The following is a 24109-nucleotide window of genomic DNA, read 5'->3' as shown; positions in this document are numbered from 1 at the left end:
ATCCATGGCAGAGCCACACTTGTGACTGCAAGGCACTCCCAAAGGTTCTCCTTCACCCAGACCTCTTTGCACCACCTGACTATGTTGGCCATGCCTTCCCCTCTAAACTCACCCACTCCCTGTTCTCCATGGTCTCAGATACCATGGTCTCTGATTTTCCTTTTCTCTCTCTAGCTGCTCCTTATTATTGTAACTTACATTTACATAGCCCTTATAGGTTTCATAAAATTCATTCACAGACTGTGCTTCACTTGAGGAAACTGAGACTCAAGAAGTTAAAATATTTTCTCAGTGACTCGGCTACTTCATGGCAGAGTTGGAATTTGAATCAAGTTCTTTAAACTTATGTCCACTGTTCATTTTTTTTTTTCCACTACAGCTCAGCTGCCAAATGTGCTAATTCTTTTCTGTATTTTGTAAGAATCTTTCCCATCCCTCCTTTGCTATTCCTTTTACTATCCTGTGTAAGGCCCTTATCACAGGTTAAATAATTAATTCTGCTCATTGTCAGCTGAGCCATTTTCCTAAAACATGGCTTTCATAATGTCGTATCTTAGTATCAGTAGTTCACAGTGAGAGATGCTTTAATTCTTTCCCTTCATTGTAGAATAAATATTGCTACCTTTCTGAGTGCCCACTGAGCAAAGGGTACTGTACTAAGTTCTTTATAATGTTTCTTCAGTCTAATCCATGTAACACATAAGACAGTCTTCGTTAACTAATAGACAAGAAGACTGAGATTTTGTCAGTAAAGCTTATTCAGGAACATGCTCAGGGTTTAAAAAAAAGGAAATTTAAAGATAGAATTCAAATCTGCGTCTGCTTGCTAAACTTTTCCTCTTTTCATCATACACAGCCTCTCTTGAGAAGTTGACCAAGCCACTGACAGATGATGATGAAACCTATGGAAATCATAGAATAATTTTGTTAATAAAGATTGCTTAACAGCTTTTCTAAAAAATTTCAGTTCGGCAGCGAGTTCTGGAGAGAGAGAGCCACGAGTTAGAATGGCCGGGAAAAGGAACATTCAAATTAACTGTCCAGTTTCCCACAGTCCCCAATGAAGTCCAGGAGGGGAAAATTCCCACAAAGGTAAGTATAGCGGTGATTACAAGGGAAGTCGGGTGTTCTCCCAAGTTATGTGGGGATGGGAACCACAATGAGGAAAACATAGTGGAATGAGAAGTATAACTTGCACTGGGCTGAGAAAAGCAATTTATAGATGAGGAGGGAGTGAGTGTGGCGATGGGGTAATGGGAGAGGAAGCACTTTTTGTTTGTTTTGAAAATTCAGGATTGAGGGGCTACCATAATGATGGTTTGAGTTGTAAAATCTTGGGTCCCTTCATCCTAGGCACTTAATAACCTGGAACTTGCCATCTTTGTTTTATTTTCACATGGTTTAGAGGGGCGAGTGATCTATACTCAATGTATTAAGTATTTCTTCAATTGTAAAACGGGATAGTAATAGTGTTGACCTCTTTGGTTTATTGGATTGTTGTGAGGATTAAATGATACAGTCTTAGTAAAGCCCTTGGCCTAGTGCTTGTTAATAGTAAACACTCAGTAGTTGTTAAATGGGGAAAAGAACATGAACTGCATTATTTCTCTGATTTAGGTCTTACCACGAACATTTGGTGTTCCTTTGGAGTTTTGTGACTCGTTTTTACCAGTGATTTGTGAGCTAAGTGGATATGCCATGAAATGTGAGGTATATTCAATAGCATCATTGCCTGAATTTTTAGTTATCATTTCTATAGACCCTACATATTCAGGCTGGCCCTAGGAATACTTTCTTGATGTAAATAAATTATTAGTAATATATTAATGCTGCTTTATTGTTTGGATTTCAGGAATCCAAGACCAAAGAACAGGTTGAAGAATCAGGTAACTTCCATTTATCAGGCAGTTTTGTTTTTACTAAACACTTTGCATTGCAAAGGTCACCCTTCTCTTCTTGACTTCATAAGGCACGGTTTGCTCAGCTGAGAGATGCTTTGGGCTGCATCATCTCCATTCTCTCAGCCATCTGCTCAACAGTTGCCTCTTGAGTTCTAAGGGTTCAAATCAGAAGGATGGGAACAACTCTCTCTGTGAGGACTGAGAGTACCTTGCAATTGATGGGAGGATAAAGAGGTACCTGTATGTAGATGAAGTGACCTTTAGAGTCTACCTGTGCCCAATCACCTGTTGAGAAGCAGGGACATGACGTGACAGTGGGAGCTGTGTACAGCTAAGTCAGTTGGCACTGCTTTCTGAGCGCTGGGTGGAGGATATGAATGCAGCCCTCCAGATCAGCACTTATCCCATCTACTGTAGGAAACAGCCAGCAATCCAGTAGCTGTTGTGGACTCTGCTACTTGACGTGTGTCTGGGTGTTGGCCTGCGTGCCACCTGACGTTTGTTAAAGAAGACACGAGTTTTCCTGGCTAAGCATGCTGTTGTAAATGGGAGGAAGATAGACTGGGCTGAATGGCCAAACTGGAAAGGGAAGGTGATCCATATATCCAAACCTTGGGAAAAGGAATTCCCAAGAAAAGTTTAAATATTGTCCTCTAAAATTGAAATTTTCTAAAGAACATGTTTAGAGTTTTGCAACTTTCCTTTTCTGAAAATGGCTCTGGGGTGAGAGCTGCCTTAACTTGGCAAAATGCCTGGATAGGGATGTATAGGTTGTTTCTACCTAACATGGATGTACTATTAAACTGTAGAATAGAGTTTAATACGCATGGTTGAGAAGCTCCTGCTTCTTATGAGACAGGAATTTTTTGTCTCTTTAGAGGAAGTTCTGCCTTCTGTTCTTCAGATATGGCTCACCCAACTCCCAGTATTTGTTCACTGTGACTCCCTAAACCCTATCTGTTTCTTGAAAGATTCCTTGCATGCTGTACCTTCAAGCTCAATTTTGTACCAGAAAGTGGTTTTATATTTGTAGTACATTTATATTTGTACCATTTCTGGAATTAATCAAGTCTGTGTTTCTTATGGTTTCATAGATTTCAGCCTAACTCTGTCTTAACTGATTGGTTAGCACTGTTTTGGATTTGCTTAATGCTCCAAGTGTGTACTCAGGGAGAGCCAACCAGCTTCACTCCACCAATGTCCTGGAGATTTTAGAAGCATTTACTAAACCTGTTTTAACCTGAGCTTGACTCTTAATTGTAGTAACCAGCCAGGAATTGGTGTGGTCTCCAATAAGATACTTAAGATGACCCCTTTAAGAGTTGGAAGAAGAGGTTCTTTGTTGAATACTTGCTTCACACTGAATCTTGACAATGGCCCTAAGGCTAGGACACTTGAAATGAACTGGAATGAAGTTAATAGTTTTCAGAAATGTTGCCCAGGAAGAAAACAAAACAGGTTTGGTGAGCAGATAGCATTTACTCTGCCATAATAATGTCAGCTTCCTTTCTTATTTCTATTTGTTGTCTACCTCCTTTAGAAAATTGGTAATTTCCTTTTCCAGCGTTTTTTGTATGTACCCATCACCACACAACCAGTGCCATGAACATAGGGCACTAATGGGATAGTTGCTCACAGAATGTCTAAAGATTGTGATAAACGCATCATGCTTCAGGCCACAAGCATAGTGTGAGAATGATCTTCTTCTTCTGTATACAGTTAACCCTTGAACAACCTGGATTTGAACTGCGTGGATCAAATTGTACATGAATTTTTTTCAATAAATATATTTGAAAAATTTTTGGTAATTTGTGACAATTGGAAGAAATTCACAGATGAACTGCATAGCTTAGAAATACTGAACAAATTAAGAAAAATTAGTTATGTCATGAACACATAAAATATATGTAGATGTACATATAACATACAAAATATGTGTTAATCAACTGTTCATGTTATTGGTAAGCCTTCCGGTCAACAGTAGGCTATTAGTAGTTAGGATTCTGAGGAGTCAAAGTTATACACAGATACTTGACTCTGCAGGGGGTTGGGCTCCTAATCCCTATGTTGTTCAAGGGTCAACTGTATATGTAACTCTTTATGGTCACAGTGGAGAGGTACAAGCTGACTGGGGTGGTTGCTATTCCATAAGTTTGTGGTAAACACATAATTCTCTGTGCCATTTTATCTTCCATGTGCATTCCTTAGTCATTCACTGTAAGAATCCTTTTTCTCTTCAGTGATTGGAAATTATTGCTTTTCAGAACATAATGTTAGATGATTCCCATGTTTGGGCATCACTGGATATTCTTGGTTTCCCCCAGTAATCTAAGCAGTAAATCTTCAATTCAGCAACATTTATTGAGCCTCAGCTGTATACCATGAGCCAGAAATACGAAGATGAATAAGTATGTCCCTTGCTTTGGAGAAGCTTGGTTCAATAACTGTAATATGGTGCTGTGATAGAAATATATGTCAAGTGTTATGAAAAGCAAGGCAGGTTCCTCAGAGAAACAAGGCAGAAAAGAGTGTAATAAAATTGAACATAATCATGATCAGCATCATATCAAATACTACTTTTTATTTTTAACTAAATTAAGCTGAAAGTCTTCTAAGATCCATTTTTTCCCCCAATTCTTAATCTTTCTTTATTCTAGTTTTATTGAGACATAATTGACATGTTACTTGTGTAACTTACGTCAACTTTGAAACCAGGAAAGGAAGAAGGCAGTGTAATTAGCCTGTGATAATTTTTTTACATTTATTTATTCTTAATTGAAGGATAATTGTTTTACAGTATTGTGTTGGTTTCTGTCAAACATCAACATGAATCAGCCATAGGTATCCATATGTCCCCTCTTTCTTGAACCTCCTTTCCACCTCCCTCCCCACCCCACCTCTCGAGGTTGTTACAGAGCCCTGGTTTGAGTTCCCTGAGTCATATAGCAAATTCCCATTGGCTATCTATTTTACATATTAGCCTATGATAATTTATTTTGCTAAGAACGTGATAGATAAATCTAACATCTTGTACCCTTTTGTCTCCCTAAAATCAGATGCATCAAAAGAACTAGAGGAAGACCTCTCTCTCAGTAGATCAGAAAAAGAGGAAGACACCCCAAAAGAGTGTGAAGATATTTCCTCTTTGGTTGCATTTGAAAATCTCAAGGCAGATGTGACTGATATGATGTTATTCTTGTTAGTGGAGAATATAAGTGGCCTGACAAATGATGACTTTAAACTGGAATTTATACGAGACTTTAATGTGGCTGTAGTTACCTTTCAGACGTATACAGGTAAGATCAAGTGATGCTCCATTTGTCAGCCTTCTTTGCACTACACTTTGGGGTTTGGAACGCCTAGCTTATGGAACATCTCTGAAAGCTTCATTCTTTCTAATAGCACATCAAGCTCCTCTGTCCATGGAATTCTCCAGGCAGGAGTGGGTTGCCGTTTTATTCTCTAGGGGATTTTCCTGACCCAGGGATCAAACTCGGATCTCTTGAATTGCAGGCAGATTCTTTATCATCTGAACCACCAGGGAAGCCCCTCTAGTAGCTAGTAAGTTAATATTAATTTCTTATTTTGAAAGAGAAGCAAATTCATCTTGAAACCAAATTCTGGTATGTTTAATAAACATTATTGTATGAATTGTGTGTACGTGTGCGTGTGTGTGTGAGAGAGAGAAACAGACAGAGACAGAGAGAGAAGTGAGACAGAAGTAACACACCCAAATAGAAATCTAAAGTCTCAGATTATTAAAAAGATTCCGAGCAGAGGACTCAGTGTTTCCTGTGTTTCCAGTGTTTCCTGCGTGTTATCTCACTGAGAGGAGTAAAGATTGATCTGTGTTACTTAACTGGACTTATTGGAGAGTAATAGTAATAGCAGTAAACATTCACATATGTGATACATGGTTTGTTCCATGTATCAATTTATTTGTTCCTTTCAGCAACCTTCTGAGGTTATTATTGTCCTTCATTTTACAATTGAGGAGACAGAGATGCTAGTATCTGGAAGAGCTAGATTTGAACCGAGGCAGCCCACCTCTATACAGCCTATTCTCTTATTCCCTTTACCATGTATTTCCTTAGTACTTGCATGGTTATCACATATGCAGGGATGAGTAAATGCAGGTGCTGCAGAAAGTGCATGCTCTTTAAGGTCTGTGTGGGGAGTCTGGACAGTTTCTGAAATTGGAAGAGCTATCTGCAGAAGACAAGGAAGTTTTCCAATTCCAAACCGTCACTATTCCATGGTCATGGCAGTGGAATGGTTGATCTTAATCAACCAGCACAGGTTCAAATTTATGATTATTTCTTATAAAGGTAAAACTAAGTCGACTTGCTTTTGTTCACTGAGCAAAAATCTTGCATACCTACTAGGTGTGAGATTCTAGTCTAGGCGCTGTAGGTACAAAGGTGAATAATTCTTGGTTCCGGCTCTTGAGGAACTCATATGGGGCAGGAAGAAACCCATTCATAAGTCAGTAATGAAGATGCAGGAGGAAAAGCTGCTTTTCTCAGCTGTGAACAGCAGGCTGTGGGGAATGGGAGGAAAGGGGACCCAACATGGTGACTTGGTTTTCTTTGATGTCTATACTCCAGAAGTAACAGGCTATCAGATCTCAGATATGCTGTGTTGTTTATACACCCTACTAGTCCCTCTGCCTGAGACGGTTCCTCCCCTTGCATGCTCAGTTGCTCAGTCATGTCCCACTCTTTGCAAACCCATAGACTATAGCCCGTCAGGCTCCTCTGTCCATGGGATTTTCCTGGCAAGAATACTGGAGTAGGTCCAGGAGATCTTCCCAATCCAGAGATTGAACCCCAGTCTCCTGCACTTGGTGGCAGATTCTTTACCCCTGAGCCACCTGAAAAGCCCCTTCCTCCCCTTATCTCCCTGATAAACTCTTCTTTATCCTTCGAAACTCAGATCAGTGACTACTTACTCTGGGAATCCTCGTCTGATTTCCAGTCTTAGTTTTCCCACCTCATTTGATCCCCAAATAGGCCATTTGTTTGCTTTCAAGACTTCTTCCCTCTTGGATGGTGAACTTTCAAGGACCTGTTACATTCATCCCTGTATCACCAGATCCTAGCATGGTGTCTTGTACATCATGGACTCACTATCGATATTTATTAATTTGAAAGAGATAATCGGACTGAGTCCAGAAGGAGGAACAGGACCAGGATAAAAACGTTGGAGAAGGGCATTTTAGGCACAGGGAATTATATATACAAAGGCAAGAGAGAATGGAGTTTTTGAAAGAATGACTGGGTTGTGTGACAGTATGGAAAATAAAATGAATGGAGGTAATAAACAGGTGATATTTAGAAATTAGTCTGGGGTCAGATAGCCAAGGGCATTGTAAGCCTCGCTAAAGAGTTTAAACTCATGCCTGCAAGTGATGGGGAGCCATTTTAGGACTTGAGGTCAAGAGTGAAATAAGATTTGTGTTGTAGAGATGCATTCAGGTAATGATGTCAAGGAGTGGTGGAGAGAGCTGTGACTAAAGGCAGGGACATGACTCAGTGTCAGCAATCCTGGTAAGACATTCCTGTTTGCACTGTTGTTCAGAAGCTTCCAGAGAATCTATAGGCATATAGATTCTCCTGTGGGAATTAAAATCTTGCATTTAAAAATTGAGTGCTTAGCCTCCTTCTTTTTTTCTCAATTAATATGCAGACAGTTTCTTCTATATAATATAAACATATAATTTTTTTGATTGATTAATTGATTACGGTTTGTAGATGCCTTGAAATTTGTTGGTGAATGTCCCAAGCACCATTCAGTGAAAAAACTTCAGCTTTGTGCAAGACTTCTGGAAGTGACAAAAACAATTCGAGTTGAAAACCTGCCACCTGGTGTTCATGACTGTGATTTGAAATGTTTATTTGAAAATCCTCATAATGGAGGGGGAAGAGTTGCCAACATCGAATATTTCCCTGAAGAGAGTTCAGCACTGATTGAATTTTTTGACAGAAAAGGTAATATCTGTTCATCTTAATTTTGTAAACCTTACCTGGCATAACTGAAAATATTATACTAGATCTTAACAGTTAACAGTTTTATTTTTTCTCGGAAATCCAAGTAGTAATCCTGTATATCTGGTATGTGATACTTGGTGAAACCAGTGATTAAAAATTTGGAGAAGCAATGTCAAGTTTTTGAATGATATCAGGAGATTCTCTCATGAGTCTCTACTTACGATAGACTGAAAAATATATAAAAACTATAAAAATATATAATTCTTAGAGTCTTTGAGATATTGTTTTTAAAGAGGTGATCTGTGTCTTAGCCCTACATTTGATAGAAATTCTCAAGTTAATTTCAACAAGTAAAGATATACTCAGAAACACACACAGTTTCTATGAAGTATCTTTACTTCCCTTTTCACCTGTCAGTGTCATCATTCAGAAATTAACAGTGGTGGTTTCACATGCTCAGTGGATGCTGTAGGATCGTTCTTTGTGGTAACTCTGAAAACCTCATCCTGCTAAACCTTCAGGAAGCACTTCTGAGGGTTTCTTAGACATAGATTGCCAGTTCTCTGAGGCATGTGCATAGTCAGCCAGGAGATTTTGCTGATGTTCAGAGGTCAAAGCTGAGGGGTAGGAATTAGAGAGCCAGACTTTTTAGGGGAAGAAAGGATGTTGTGCTTGGAATTAACAGAGGGAGCATGAAACAGAATCATGTGGAATGCCACTCACTTAAACTGTTTCACAGGGGATACTTGGAGGAAACTCCTTTTAGCTTTTATGTGTTGGGAAATTGCAGTGGAGGTATGGTTTGGATTAAAATGGAATGGAAGACCTAGCGTTCCTTGGGCAAAGGGACAAAAGAAGAACTTCTGTTGCATGTGCTTTAAATCTCTTTCAGTCTGGCCTTGGGCTCAGGGAGAAAGCTACATAAAGCTATTACTCTACAAGTTAACCTCATATAAGCTGGGAGTTGACAGCTATGAAGCTTTCAAGCATCTTGAGGGCATCTTGTGTCCTCAGAATGTCTATGCTACATATGTATGTATAACATTGGGAACTCTTTTATTCAGGTTTATTTTATGCTAGAACCACATCTGAAGGGTACTCTCAAAGGTTACTTTTTGCCCTGATCTCTTTGCAACATCTGACTATGTTGACCACACCTCCTGTTCAAAACTCACTCATTTCCCATTTTCTGTGCCTGAGATACACTGATTTTCCCTTTCTCTGGCTGTGCCTTCTTATGATTATGACTTATTTTTGCATAGCTCTACAGGGTGCTACCGAGTGCATTCATGGACACTGCTAATGGGCACTGCTATTAGATTACTATGATCTGAGGATACTGAGGCACAGGAAGGTCAAAAAACTTGACCAAGGTTACACAGCTAGTAAGTAACAGAGCCAGGATTTGAACCTGAGTCTGGCACCATACATGGGGAAACAATGGAAACAGTAACAGACTTTATTTTCTTGGGCTCCAAATCACTACAGATGGTGACTACAGCCATGAAATTAAAAGACGTTTGCTCCTTGGAAGAAAAGCTAGACACACCTAGACATCATATTAAAAAGCAGAGACATTACTTTGCCCACAAAGGTCCATCTAGCCAAAGCTATGGTTTTTCCAGTAGTCACATATGGATGTGAGAGTTGGACCATAAAGAAGACTGAGCGCTGAAGAATCGATGCTTTTGAACTGTGGTGTTGGAGAAGACTCTTGAGAGTCCCTGGGACTGCAAGGAGATCAAACTAGTTAATCCTAATCAGTCCCGATTATTCATTGGAAGGACTGATGCTGAAGCTCCAATACTTTAGCCACCTGATGGGAAGAACTGACTCATTGGAAAAGACCCTGATGCTGGAAAGGATTGAAGGCAGGAGGAGAAGGGGATGACAGAGGATGAGATGGTTGGATGGCATCACCAACTCGATGGACATGAGTTTGAGCAAGCTCTGGGAGTTGGTGATGGACAGGGAAGCCTGGCCTGCTGCAGTCCATGAGGTTGCAAAGAATCGGACACAACTGAGCAACTGAACTGAACTGAATTGAACTGAACTGGCACCATAATCTGTGCTAACTTCTCCATTTTCCCCCAATCTCCTCTGCATCTGGAACATTAATTTTTCTTGGAGGATATTTTACCATTTACAAAGAGTTAATAATGAGGCAAACTGTAGATAAAGCTGGATTAAAAATTATGTTATTATTTATCTGAAATTATTTTGTTCAGCTTCACAGAATTCGATTCACAAAACTTTAAGGAAGACTCTTTTTTAAAAAAAAATTTTTTTAATTGAAGGATAATTGCTTTACAGTATTGTATACTCTACCAAATATCAACATGAATCAGCCATAGGTTTACTTATGTTTCCTCCCACTTGAACATCCCACCCACCTCCCTCCCCATCCCATCCCTCTAGGTTGTCACTGAGCCCTGGTTTGAGTTCCCTGAGTCATACAGCAAATTCCAATTGGCTATCTATTTTACATGTGGTAAAGTATGTTTCCATGTTACTCTCTCCATATATCCCACCCTGTCAGGAAGGGCACTTTTACTGAATGCTTGTCGTACATTAGATCTTTTGCTGTGTTTTCTGTCACACTATCTCACTGAATCCTCATAAGAATCTGTGCAGTTATGTAGTTACTTTTTTTTTTAACAGAGGAGGAAAACAGGATGGAGATCTTAAGGCACACAAAGGTGACATCTGTGGTGGTTCTTGGGTCAGACAGACCTGAGTTCAAATGCCTGGCTTTGGTGCTTACTAGCTTTGTGATCTTGGGGAAGTTACTTTAACCCACCAAAGTCTCTGTTTTCCATCTATAATAGAGGGCTCACATTACTACTTACCTCAGATGAATGTTGTGAGGATCAGATTAAATTGTATCTGTGCAGTGCTTGGCATGGGGATACTCACTGGTACTCAGAGCCTGTTTCAGGCCATGGTGGGAAGTTGAAGCCATGTGTCTGAGCCTGCAAAGGTCATGTTCTTTTCATTAGGTCTGGCTCCAGGCTTAGGAGCCAATTGTTCACAAGGTGAAGTTATTTTTGACATCTTTTCACAAGATACTGTTTTAATCCAAGTTGTTACTGGAGTTCATTCTAATTCCCTTCCTGATTAGACCCCTTGCACCTGTCTAACAACTAAACACAAAGTGAGGAGGGGCATGGGGGTGAAGAGTACCTCTACACACACACACACACACACACACACACACACACACACACACCAGTAGATGTCCACACACACACACACACACACACACACACACACACACACACACACACACACACACACACACACACACACACACACACACACACACACACACACACACACACACACACACAGTAGATGTCCCAGTAGATGTAGCAGGAAGGGCATTAGAGCAGGGACAAGGGAGATGCAAGACTTACTGAATCAGAGTCTCTGGGGCTGGATTGTCTGATGACCATGAGGATGACCTTGGTCTGGAACCCCTGGAAGAGGGGCAAGAGCATGGGCTTTGGAGTTAAGACAGACACTAGCTTGAATCTTAGCTCAAATATTTACAGTCTGTGTGTGTGCTCAGTCATGTCCGACTCTTTGTGATCCCATGGACTGTAGCCCATCAGACTCCTCTATCCATGGGATTTTCCAGGCAAGAATACTGGAGCAGGTTGTCATTTCCTACTCCAGGATATCTTCCTGAACCAGGGATTAAACGTGCATCTCTTGAGTCTCTTACATTGGCAGGCGAATTCTTCACCATTGCACCACCTGGAAGCCCCATTTTCAGCCTATGTGACCCTATTTGAGTTATCTAACATCTCCTAGCTTCAGTTTTATCATTTGTAAATAAGGATAATGACAATAGTGTCTCTACCTCAAAGGGTTGTTGTGAGGGTTATATACATATACCACTTAGAATATTGTCTGACACACAGTAAACTATGATAATTATTATTATGCTCCACCTCTTAGAAGTATTTACAAGAAGAAATAAATAACATGATTCCTAGATGAGCTTTGCTTTAAGAACAAAAACATTCTTCACACTGGAGCAAATACCCTCCTTAAGCTTGTGACCAAACGCCTCTCTCTTTCTTAACCTGGTGGTGATACTATATATTAGTGTTATCATAGAATTTACTTAACAGAATAGAATTTACCTAACAATTTCAACATAGAGTGTTCTTGGCTGGAAAGTAGTTATTCCATGACACAAGGAATACCGGTGTAGTATTAATACATATCAATTTATATTTGAGCACTCTGGGAGTAGTGCTGCTTTTTAAAAGCATGTTGTAACATCTAAGTTCTTACAAACATTAGGATTTTTTTTTCTGCAGAATAGGAAAATTTGCTTGCTTGTTTTTGCTTCTGAAACATATTATACTGAGTTTATTTTCTTTCTTTCCTTTAAGTGATGGACACCATCATGACCAAGAAACTTGACCTGAATAATATGCCACTCTCTGTGTTCCCATACTATCCTTCTTTGGGCACAGCCTTGTATGGAGAGGAGAAGCCTCTGATCAAGCTTCCGGCACCATTCAGAGAATCACTGGATCCTTCTTTATGGAAGTTCTTGCAGAAAAAGAGTCATCTGACTGAGGAGATACATGATGAAGTGAGACGTTGTCACTGTGAGTTGACGTGGTGCCAGCTCAACAGTGAAGTGATCATCAGACCTGCAGCCACCTTAATCAATCAAGGAAGACTAAGCGTCAAGACTTGGCGGAAAGATGCTTCCACAGTTTTCTCTGACATCAGGTCTAAATATACAGTGACCCCATTTAAAGTGGATCCAATAGTGTGGGACACCATTAAAGACAGTTTAGAAGATGATAGGATTTTGATTGAGTTTGATGCACTCACAAGCATTGTAACCTTAGTGGGGAAGTCAGAGGATGTACAAAACATTGAGCCACAGATCAAGGACTTAATAGAAAGCACCATTCAAAAAATTAAAAGAGAAGAGCAAAGTCTGAAACAAAAACTGGCGATTACTTCAAGCAAGTATTCACTTCTTTTGCACAGCGGCATAAAAGAGCGGCTCCACACGGAGTGCCCAGAGGTGGAAATTTATTATGATGAAGCCTCTCAACACATGTGCTTCAAAGGACTCCCTGAAGAAGTGTATAAAGTAAAGTGTGAAATCCAGGAAAATGTATACACCATGGCTCAGAGAAACATTCATGTTCACCCTGAGGTTTTCCAGTTTCTGCAACAGGTTGACTGTGCAGAATTCTCTAAGTCTCTCTTTATAGCACAGAACATTCTTGCAGTTTACGAGCTAGAGGGCACAACTGTCCTCTTAACTGGCTTTTCTTCTGAAGTCCTACTGGAAGCTGAAAACCAAATGATCAGTGCTTTAATTTGTAAATGCATTGATGTTGAGAACAGGGAAGTCCTTAACAGCAGGAATTGGAAAGGGCTTACTGCAAATTTGTGTAAGAAACACAATTCCTCCTCAAAGACTGTAGTAATCCAGGAGGTAACTTCAGAAACTGCAGCCCAGGTTATCATTGCAGGCTGTGTAAGAGAAGTAAATAAAATCTATGACTTGCTTTTTGACTTCGTGGAAAAGCACACAAAAATAGAGAGATGGACTGGAGTAAAGACTTCCTTAATTGTTCATTATTTAAAAGCAGAAAAGCAAATCTGGACACAGATAAGGAGGATGAATGTTCAGGTAAATTTTAATCCTGAGAACAAGCAAAAAGGCATTTTACTAACTGGCCCAAAGGCCAAAGTCCTGGAGGGAATGAAAATTGTCAGACAAGCCTTGGATTCGGTGTGTGTTAAAAGCGTCCATATTGATAAACCGGGAGCTGGTCAGTTCTTCCAGGATAAAGCATGGTATTATAAAAGTGAGGTCAAAAGATTATTTGGTTGTTTTATTGAACTGAAGAAAGATGAAGAAAAGGGAGGCAGCACTGGTGGGCAGAGGTGCTTATTTCGGACAGATTTAGCTCCTGGAGTCTCCCTAATTGTGCAGCAAGGCGACTTAACACACTTTCCCGTCCAGGTGGTGGTGAATGCGGCCAATGAGGAACTCAAGCTCAGGGGGGCCTTGGGTGCTGCTCTTCTAAGAGCAGCTGGCCCTGAGCTTCAAGAAGACTGTGACCAGATATTGAAGAGAAAGGGCAAGATCTTACCTAGCTATGCCGTCATCTCGAAAGCAGGAAAGCTCCCATACCAACATGTGATCCACGCAGTGGGGCCCCAGTGGAAGAGTGATGAGGCCAAGAAATGTGTGTGGCAGCTAAAGTTGGCTGTGAAAGAAAGTCTCAATTTGGCTGTAAAACACAAGTACCGATCCATAGCCATCCCTGCTATTAGTTCCAGAACCTTAAGCTTTCCTCTATCCCAGTGTGTGGAGACCATTGTTTTGGCGATCAAGGAATGGTTCCAGCATAAGAAGGATGGATGCACCTTGAAAGAGATTTACCTTGTGGATATAGCTGAGAAGACTGTTGAGGCCTTTGCTGAAAGTGCCAAAAGTGTATTTAAAGACACCCTGCCTGATGTTGCTTCCCTGTCCAGTTTACCAGCAGCAGTCCAGCCCGACTTGAGAAAAGATCATGGAAATGGATCAAGTCTATTGACCCCGGAAGGCCTGAGGATCCTATTGGTGAAAGGAGATGTGCAGAATGCTACAGTGAGTGCCTCTGTTTTCAGAACAACCCCCAGGGTGCTGGGAACTCCAGTTAGCCTACTGCCAAAGGGAGATTAGGATCAAGGGGAGAATCCCATGTCCTCCATCCTTGCCTTGAAATAGGTTTCCTTAGAAAATTGGGCTACTTCACCAAGGTGCTCACTAATCGAGACTGGTCAGTTATTTGTGGGAACTGATAATGTACTCATATCACTAGTTTCCAGCAAATTCATCCACAATAATAGCTAACATTTACATGACTCTCTATACTTTTTCAGTGCTTTTACACCTGTCATACTTTGGCAAATCTAAGATTAATTTCCTGTCAAATTCTCTGATAGCAGATACAGAAAAATTAGAGCATAAGATGGGGACAGAGGACTGTAATCTGGAATGTACTAAGTCTGAGGGGCTCTCAACTCCAAACACCAGTAAGAAAATGTGGGGAGAAAGGTAGAAAGTGGATCTGGGGAAGGTCTGGGTATTATGTGGGGCTAGTTCTTGCAGATCTGTCAGGGAGTGATGTGTTTTTAAAAACTGTATTTAACAACCTTTTCAACACAGGCTGTAACATCCAAACAGTGCTGGAAGGTTCCCTGCTGTGCTTCCCCAAATTGGGGGTTGTGAGCAGGTTGGGGCAGAGATTCTTAGGGAAGGCCATTTGCATATCTTATTTGGAGAAAAATTCATTCACAACCTTTCCCCACTTTTAAATTATCTTTTTATTACTGAATTTTAAGAGTGCTTTGTGTATTCTGGATACAGGTCCTTTAACAGATACACAATTTGCAAATATCTTCTCCCATCCTGTGGGTCATCCTCTTTTTTTGTTCAAGTTGTTATTTTGTTTAAAATATTTTTCATTTTAGTTTAAAATATGGAAAGAGGTTGTAAAAATATTGATTTTTACTCACAGTTAGCTTAAATCATAATTACAAGAATAATAGCTAACACTGACTGTTTACTATGTGCCAGGCACTCTCCCAAGTGCTTGGCATTCATTTTCTCATTCAATGCTATGAGGCAGATTCCAGGATTATTATTCTCATTTCATAGATGAAGGAATGAGATTTAGAGGGGTTAAGTAATTTGCCCAAGTCTCACAGCAAGCAAATGATAGAGCTAGGATTGGAATATACATTGCTATATTTCAAAATATAGAAGTAATTTTGTTTCTCATCAAAAAAACCAAGCAAATAAACAGAAATCTCTTTCAGCCAGGGGTCAGTAATTGGAATGAGTTCCGATGCTCGTTCACCTTGGACACTGAGTAGTAAGACATTCCTTCCATGCCTTCCACTCCCATAGGTGTGTGGCTTCTGTTGCCACAGACCTGCTTTGCATCACTTCTTGGTGACCCTCGTGGGGTAACTCTGATAACCACTTGGTCCCATTCCCTCTCTCATCTTCTCTTGGTGTCTTAGTCAAGCCTGATTAATCTGCTCATATTAACTGTCCTGCTGGAAAAGATCCCATGGCTTTTCACTGATGCCTGGAAGCCCAGTTGACTTGGGACTCAAGGCCCTGCAGTCTACCCCCTGTGTAGTATTCCTAGCCTGGCTGGCACCATTTTACTGCGAAAGCTCTCTATCAGGTCAAACTAATCTGCTTGCTGCTCACAACCTATCTTGCTTCTGTCCATGCTGTTGCCCCTCCTGAATGACTTCCCCATCTCTCTCTGCCTGCAGCAACTATTTCCATTTCTCAGACACCGTGTCACTCATACTGTCTTCACTAACCTCTGAAGGCGCTTCCTCTGGACTTCTTTGGTGAGTCCCTACCATTTTTGTGTTGCTTTTTGACAGCTACTTTTTGTCCTCGAGTGTTATTTAAATAAGTATCTCTCTTTCGAGGTGGTATTTTAATCTCTGAAAACTTAATCATCTTAGTTGTCTTCCACTGTGCCAAGCCCAGGGGCTTAAATATAGTAATCCTGGATGAATGCTTTTTCTTAGAATTTGAAACAAATTGTTGGTTTTGTTTTTAAGACCCATGTTGTTGTCAACTCCATTGCCTCGGATCTTGAGCTCAACAGGGGACCCCTTTCCAAGGCTCTCTTGGAAAAAGCAGGACAAAAGCTCCAGGAGGAATTGAAGACAGCTGGACAAGAGGTGGTGGTTGATGTGGGCGCTGTTCTCCAAACCAGCGGCTGCAATCTGCACTGCCGCCACGTGCTTCACGTGGTGGCTCCGGACTGGAGAAATAACAAATCGTCTTCACAGAAGGTGGGACCTGGTTTTAAATTCTCCAGAAAATTAGGTATCTCTTTGAACTCTCAGTGTAAAGTAGATTGGACTCTGCCTGTTTCTGTTCTGTAATAACATCACATTCTCAGAGCCATTTCTTTGAGCTGTAGCCGATTTCTCCCAAGGACCAGTTAATAATATAAATTGTAGTTCTCAACCATTGCTGGGACTCAGGAAGAGTTGCTGAAGATAGCACCCTTTGGTGAGGACGGCAAGGCGAGGGCATTAAGAGTGGAAGAGAACGAAGGATCAGAACAGTAACTGCTTTGCTTCTTTCCGTCATTGCTGAATGAGTTTGAATCTTTTTGGAGGGTCTCACACATTCTTCCTTCCTTTTCCTCGTTTACTCCTCTATTTTTCTTTTCTCCTTCTCACTGCCTTAACCTGCCTTTTGTTGAAAGCAAAAAGGAGTAGGCAGAGATCCCATAGTTGCAAAATTCTTGTTCCTTTTGTTCAAACTCTAATTTCTAGGCAAAAATGTATACGAGTGTGCTTTGTCCTTTTCAGATTATGGAAAAAATAATCAGAGAATGTTTGGAGATCACTGAGAGTTTGTCCTTAAACTCAATTGCATTTCCAGCAATAGGAACAGGAAATCTGGGGTTCCCTAAAAACGTTTTTGCTGAATTAATCACCTCAGAAGTATTCACATTCAGTAGAAAGAATCAACCCAGAGCTTTACAAGAAGTTTGCTTTCTGTTGCACCCAAGTGATCATGAAAATATTCAGGTACGGTCTTACTCATTACTGGTTATTCTGTCAGCTGAGCCCTAACATTTTCAAGTGTCTTCTTGGTTTGACAGGTTGTTTCTTTCATGTATTTTCATACAAGAAAGTAAAACAGTAGTGTGGACTAGTTGTAGTATGACAAATTTCAAGCAAGTGTATGGATATAGAAAAAATTTGACTTCTTATTAAGAAAACTTTGAAACACATACAAAAATAGACAAAATAGTTGGCTTCCCTTGTAGCTCAGTTGGTAAAGAATCTGCCTCCAATGCAGGAGACCTGAGTTCGATTCCTGGGTCAGGAAGATCCCCTGGAGAAGGAAATGGCAGCCCGCTCCAATATTCTTGCCTGGAGAATCCCATGGACAAAGGAGCCTGGCAGGCTACAGTCTGTGAGGTCGCAAGAGTCGGACACAACTTAGTGATTAAATTACTACTACTTGACAAAGTAGTATAATGAAATCCCTTTATCCATATTCATCTTCATAATTAACAACCTATAGCCAGTATGTTTCATCTCTGTCTCCATTTATTTCCTTTCCTTCCATATTATTTTTGAAGCAGATCCCGTATATACATTTTACCCATAATCAATTCAGTATTTGTTTTAGACATTAGTATTCTTTTTAAAAAGTAACCTAACTACAATACTATTTCGCACCTAAAAGAAATTGGCAGTCATTCCTTTATTTCATCAATTATCAAGTCAATGTTCATATTTCAAACTATTTCATAAATATTTTGTTTTTATAGCTTGTTTGTTTGAATTAGTATTCAAATAAGGCCCCAATATTGCAATGGAGTTGACATATTCCTTAAACCTCTTTAATCTGTAGAATTTCCTTCGATATTAACATAGAAATTTTAATACATAATATAAAAGTCCTGTGTGATCCTACAAATAGGAGAATGTCAAAATAATATACAACTGAAGGACTCAGCACATCCCCATAGGAGTAACATGATTGGGACCAGAAATACCAGAACCATCTTTGGTCATAGAGAGTTCATCAACCAGTTCACATTTGCTAAACGTCAGCTGTGAGTAAGCTGCTGGACTCAGCATTAGGGAGAACAAGAAGCATTTAATAAGAGTCCATTATTCTTGCCCTCCAAGTCCTTAGAGTCCAGGAGAGTAGATGATATTAAATGTTTAAAAAGTTCCATAATAGTGCAAGAAATAGCAGATTAAGGCTAGCAACCCAAGAGATGTCTATATATCATTGGACCAACTGAATTTTTAGGTCATACTTAATTTTTTTTTCTCTCTCTAGCTACTACCTTTAAATAGTCTGGAAGCAAGCAAATCTAAATTCTAATCAGACAGCTAAACCCCCTGAGCAGTATATGTGGTCCATTTAGTTGGCCCACGTAACTATAGTCATTTCTAGTCAATAAATGCTTTTTGAACAGTCTCTCTATGACTTGCATTGTACAAAGTGATATGGATTACAGAATGGGTATGTAATATGTACTCTCCCTGCTATAAATCATAATTACTTGGGGAGCTAAGATTTATACACATAAAATGAACTAGAGACATGAAATGCTGAGAGTTTTTGAATGAATGGCCGGGTTTATTGAAGGAAGTGAGTCCTATCACATGGATCTGAACCCTCGAAACTCACTGTTTCTGTGCAACCTCAGCCTTCACTATCTTTCCAAAAGATTCAAATTCTGCAAGTATTTGATAAAGGGGTTAGCCTAGACAGACACCGTTATTGCCATTGGAAATAGTATTGCTTTTCCATACATGGCTGTGATACTTTTTCTCCTAAGACTTGTAAAGACAGTTAAGCTTTGGTTTTATTTTCCCCCAAATAAGCAAAACTTATTGAAATATTTATAGGTGGAGACTATAACAGAAGTTGCAAACAGCAGCCTGTGGTCTGAATGGAGCCTCTAGATATGCTTTATTTGGGCTGTTTTTTTTAAAAAAATTTGAATCTGTTGCTGGCATTTAAGAATCAAACATGTGATATTAAACTCCAGATGTCCATTGTGACCTAAAAATTCAAAATTTCTGGCACACTTGACATGGATATCAGCCTGAACAATTTGCTGTGGCTGAATGGCAGCTACTCTCTAGTTCTCCAGAGTCAAACCAGTCCACTTTTACACCCGTCCACCTTTACTCCTGTAGCTTACCTGCCTGGTGCTTGTAGTAGTCTTTAAGCATGAGACCTTGGCTCTATAGTCACTTCTGTCTGGTCCTCTTCCCATTATTGTATAAGCCTTTTAGTCAAGATGTTACTTGTTCATTTCCAACAAAATTTCCTGTTGCTTGTAATAAGGAGGAAGAAAGTGACGATATTGGTGTGTTACTACCAGTCAAAGAAATGGAATTCCAGCCTCTAACTCCCAAGACACTACTCCCCTAGCTATTTCTCTCCTGGTACAAATAAGTTAAAAACTGAAGTGTCTCGGTCCTTGTGATTGTCTTTCTCTTAACACTGTATTTTTAACAACAGCAAATATTTGGTTTATGAAAGTAATACATCTTCATTGTAGAAACTGAACAAAAAATGCATAAATTCTTTTAGTTGTATTTCATTCCAGTCTTCTTTTATACATGTAGACTTTTAAATGTGGGACTATGTATTTTAATATCATCTTTTTCATTTAATAGTATAAAATAAGCATTTCCCTGTTCTATTAACCATTCTTTAAAAATATGATTTATAATGGCTGCCAAATACTCCAGCATGAAAGTAAAAGTGTTAGTTGCATAGTCATGTCTGACTCTTTGTGACCCCATGGACTGTAGCTCTCCAGGCTCCTCTGTGCATGGGATTTTCCAGGCAAGAATACTGGAGTGGGTTGCTATGCCCTTCTCCAGGTGATTTTCCTGACCCAGGAATCAAACCTGTGTCTTTCTCATTGAAATTCTTTACCATCAGATTCTTTACCATCTGTGCCACCAGGAAGTAAATACTCCAGGAATATGGGCATACTAAAATTTATTTAACCATTTTCCTGTTGGAGTTTTAAACTTTAATTTTTTCTCAGTTGCAAACAGCATTGTAATCAGTATCCTTATATTTATATCTTTGTTCACATCTTTGATAATTTCCATAGTGTATATTTCTAAAAATAGAGTTTATGAGTTTTTGTAACTTAAAAATCTATAATGAAAATAAATAATAGTTTGAGAATTGTTCTCTCATAAATATTTGTGCATGTAGGATCAAAATGTCTGAATCAAATTCATTTATCTACTGAGAATTGTGGTGGTTAAAACTATATTTGTATTTCCAGGCATTCTCAGATGAATTTGCCAGAAGAGCTAATGGAAATTTCATCAGTGACAAAATTTCCACGGCTGAAAGTACACAAGGTTCAGTAAAGCTTTTAAATAGAGAAATTATTTGTAATTGCTAAATAACTATTCCGTTAGAAGTAAAACAGGATGATTTTTATGAAAAAGTCAATTTGTGATAAATAAAATATTAAATTATATTCCATATACCTGAGCATGCAAGACACTGGTCATGTTTATGTGATCTGGAGTGAAAGAGTAGGCTGGCCAAATATAATCTCTACAATGGGTTTTTAAGTGATGATGAGGCTACTAAGGATGATGTGATAAGTGTTTTCAAAAATAGATACATTTAAAGAAATAAAACCAACCAAATGCTTCTCCTCTGTCAAAGTTACTGTTGTATATTTGAGTTTATCCTGTTTGGAGTTTGCTGAAGCTCCTTAAATCTGAACATGTATGTCTTCCATCAGACCTGGGAATTTTTCAGTCATTTCTTCAAATATATTTTTCTGCACTGGTCTCTCTCCTCTCCCTCTGGTACTTCAATAACACAAATGGTAAGCCTTCTGATAATATTTCTGAAGATCTGTTCTTTTTTAAAATTTCCATCTTTTTTCTCTCTGTTCTTCAGATTGGATAACATTTATTAATCTACCTTCAAATTACTGATTCTTTTCACTGCCTACTAGACTATATATAGCCTATCCAGTGAACTTTTAATTTCAAACATTGTCTTCTAAGTTCTAAAATGTCCATTTGATTCTTATTTTATAGTTTATATTTCTCTGTAGAGATCCCTATTTTTCCTTTCATTCCAGATTATTTTCATGCATTCAAATGTGTTTACTTTGACGTCAGGGAGTTATAGTAGTTATAATAGAGTCTTTAAAGACTGTATGATTATTCCAATATCTGAGTCACTTTAAGATTAGCATCTATATTGAGTGTCTTTATACTTGAGAATTGGTCACATTTTCCTGGTTCGTTGGGTGACAAACAATTTTGGATTATAGAATGGGCATCTTATTTTTAAAAAATATTTATTTATTTGGCTGTGCCGGGTCTTATTTGTGGTATGTGGGATCTAGTTTCCTGACTAGGGATTGAACCCCAAGCCCTCTGCATTGGGAGCTTGGAGTCTTAGCAACTGCCATCAGTGAAGTCCAAAGAATGGGCATTTTGAACATTATGTTGTACGACTAGGGTCCTGTTAAAATCCTCTGGAAAATGGTCATTGTTTTCTTTCTTTGTTTGAGCAGGCAGCCAGTCAGTTAGCTTCATTCTATAAGTTCTGCCTCACCTTATGTTTGGGCAGTGGTTAAGATCAATTCCATTCCTAAGGCCTTTGCTGTGTAGCTTGGGTCTACGCATGTGCAGTCATACACAGAACAGGGGGTCACCCTCTCTAGCTCACAGCCCCAGCATTCCCCTTACATTCTCTGTCTTGCAGAAGGCTGTTTTCCAGGTCTTCTGGCCAGAAGGACAAGGTTCTCTCAGAGTTGAAGCTGCGAGTTCTGTTGCCTCATAATTTTGCGTGATCAGGGTTGCCCTTGGGCAAAGCAGAGCGGGTAGGGAGGGCATCTAACAAACAAGAAGCCAAGGATTTCTCATATACCACAGAGACGCTTTTCAGACCACAAGTCCCTTTTTTTCTGATTCTTCTGGACAGGAATATAGAATCTCTCTCAGTTTTAGCTCCCCGTGGTGTCACTGTGGAGTTCTACATCCAGGGCACCTTGATACAGGGTCTAGATTTAAAAAGGAAAAGTACAGGAAAAAATGAGGCTTCTCTGCCATTCTCTTCAGCTCACGGGGACCCATTTTCCAGTCCTCTTGCCACAAGACAGAGCTTCTCTAAGAGTTTTGCTGCCTGTCCTCATTGTGTAGTTCTGTAACGAGGGCCATGCTTGGGTCAAGGCTGGGAGAGAAAAGAGGAAAAATTACCAAACAAAATGGGAAGCAGTATAGGCTGCTTCTTCAAATTTTGACTCCCTTCCCCAATTTGCCTGCTTTTGTGAACGTCTCAGTTCTCCGAGAGTGGCTTTTTGTATTTGTCCCATGTTTTTACTTGTAATCAGTGGAAAAGAAAGGCTCAAGTCGACTAATTCACCTCGGTCAGCAACTAAAGTCCATGTTCGATATATATTATATTTTATAATCCTTTGCCAGAAACAGACCATCAGGGGCTTAGAGGCAGGGCCAAGTTAAATGCCAGAGATCACATAGAGGGGCAGAGAGAGAGAAAGGGTTGAGAGGGGCACAGGTGAGGACCATGAAACCTAAGTCATTCTTGCTATTGCTGACTTGTTACTAACTCCATTTTTTTTTCCTTGTCAGATTTCTATGGGACTATTTCTAACCCTGATTTAGGAGTGTATGAAATGAAAATTGGGCCCATCATTTTCCAGGTAGCCTCTGGAGATATCAGCAAAGAAGAGGCAGATGTGATCGTAAATTCAACATCAAAGTCATTTAATCTCAAAGCAGGTACTTGACTTACAGAATTTTGACTAGTGTAATAGTCAGGGTAGAGCCCGTGAAGTAGGGTTCCTATAGCCAAACTGGTTTCTACAATTTTGTCTTATTAATACTAATTAATAGTTTTTAAATTGTTTTGATATGGTTTCTCATAATTGGGAACAGTTCTTTTATGAATTTTTCTTCTTTGTTATCAGAAATACCCTAGTTATAGGATTCCTTCAATGATGGGGAAAGCATTTGAACTGTGAGGCAACCATTCTCATGTGTGTAAACATTTTGATTTTCTCATGCAGGGGTCTCCAAAGCAATTTTAGAAGGTGCTGGGAGGAATGTGGAAATAGAATGTTCTCGCCAAGGTAAGGCACAATGCTATTTTTTAATTCTAAGTTTTAAGTGGAAGACTGAATATGGGAGGCTGTGAAGGATGAGGAAAGTCTTGGGGTTGGGGAGACAACATATTGATCTGGAAATCATGCCTTTTACTGAAGAATTCCTGTTGCAGTGAATTAGAAATGAAAAGTAATCTCTCAGTAAGAGAAGTGAGATTCATCAGAGCTAGTATTTCAGGAGTTTCTTATTCACAGAGAATACTTCATCTTCCAATTCAGACATTTTCCTTTTTAAACAATCAGAGAGTGGGTTCAGCTTCTAATTTTGTGTCTTTTTGGCTCATGTTTCCCAGCTCAACAGGGCCACAGTGATTATATAATTACTGAAGGTGGATTTTTGAAGTGCAAGAATATCATTCACGTCGTTGGTGGAAATGATGTCAAGAGATCAGTCACCTGTGTTTTACAAGAGTGTGAAAAATGCCATTACTCGTCTGTTTGCCTCCCGGCCATCGGGACAGGTTTGTGG

At 39.5% G+C, this 24109-nt stretch overlaps 1 protein-coding gene across 5 annotated transcripts in view; it reads left to right on the top strand.

Annotated features, from left to right (window-relative positions):
- Positions 1 to 24109, top strand: part of LOC145538896 (protein mono-ADP-ribosyltransferase PARP14-like) — a 45216-nt gene that overhangs the window by 5519 nt on the left and 15588 nt on the right. The window contains exons 2-13 of one of the 5 annotated variants that reach the window (XM_081571779.1): positions 968 to 1092; positions 1853 to 1886; positions 4958 to 5197; positions 7655 to 7891; positions 12298 to 13568; positions 13905 to 14537; positions 16523 to 16759; positions 17288 to 17509; positions 20767 to 20845; positions 23108 to 23257; positions 23545 to 23607; positions 23934 to 24101. In XM_081571779.1, coding sequence (XP_081427905.1) covers positions 968 to 1092; positions 1853 to 1886; positions 4958 to 5197; positions 7655 to 7891; positions 12298 to 13568; positions 13905 to 14537; positions 16523 to 16759; positions 17288 to 17509; positions 20767 to 20845; positions 23108 to 23257; positions 23545 to 23607; positions 23934 to 24101 — 3459 coding nt within the window. Of the gene's footprint in view, positions 1 to 967; positions 1093 to 1852; positions 1908 to 4957; positions 5198 to 7654; positions 7892 to 12297; positions 14538 to 16522; positions 16760 to 17287; positions 17510 to 20766; positions 20846 to 23107; positions 23258 to 23544; positions 23608 to 23933; positions 24106 to 24109 lie in introns of all 5 variants that reach the window. The other 4 variants (XM_081571775.1, XM_081571776.1, XM_081571777.1 and 1 more) reach the window with 4 other exon arrangements.

This window comes from Giraffa tippelskirchi, chromosome 2 (assembly GCF_054371585.1).
Source record: "Giraffa tippelskirchi isolate mGirTip1 chromosome 2, T2T-mGirTip1v1.2.pri, whole genome shotgun sequence".
NCBI lineage: Eukaryota > Metazoa > Chordata > Mammalia > Artiodactyla > Giraffidae > Giraffa > Giraffa tippelskirchi.
This window is presented reverse-complemented; position numbering and strand designations above follow the sequence as displayed.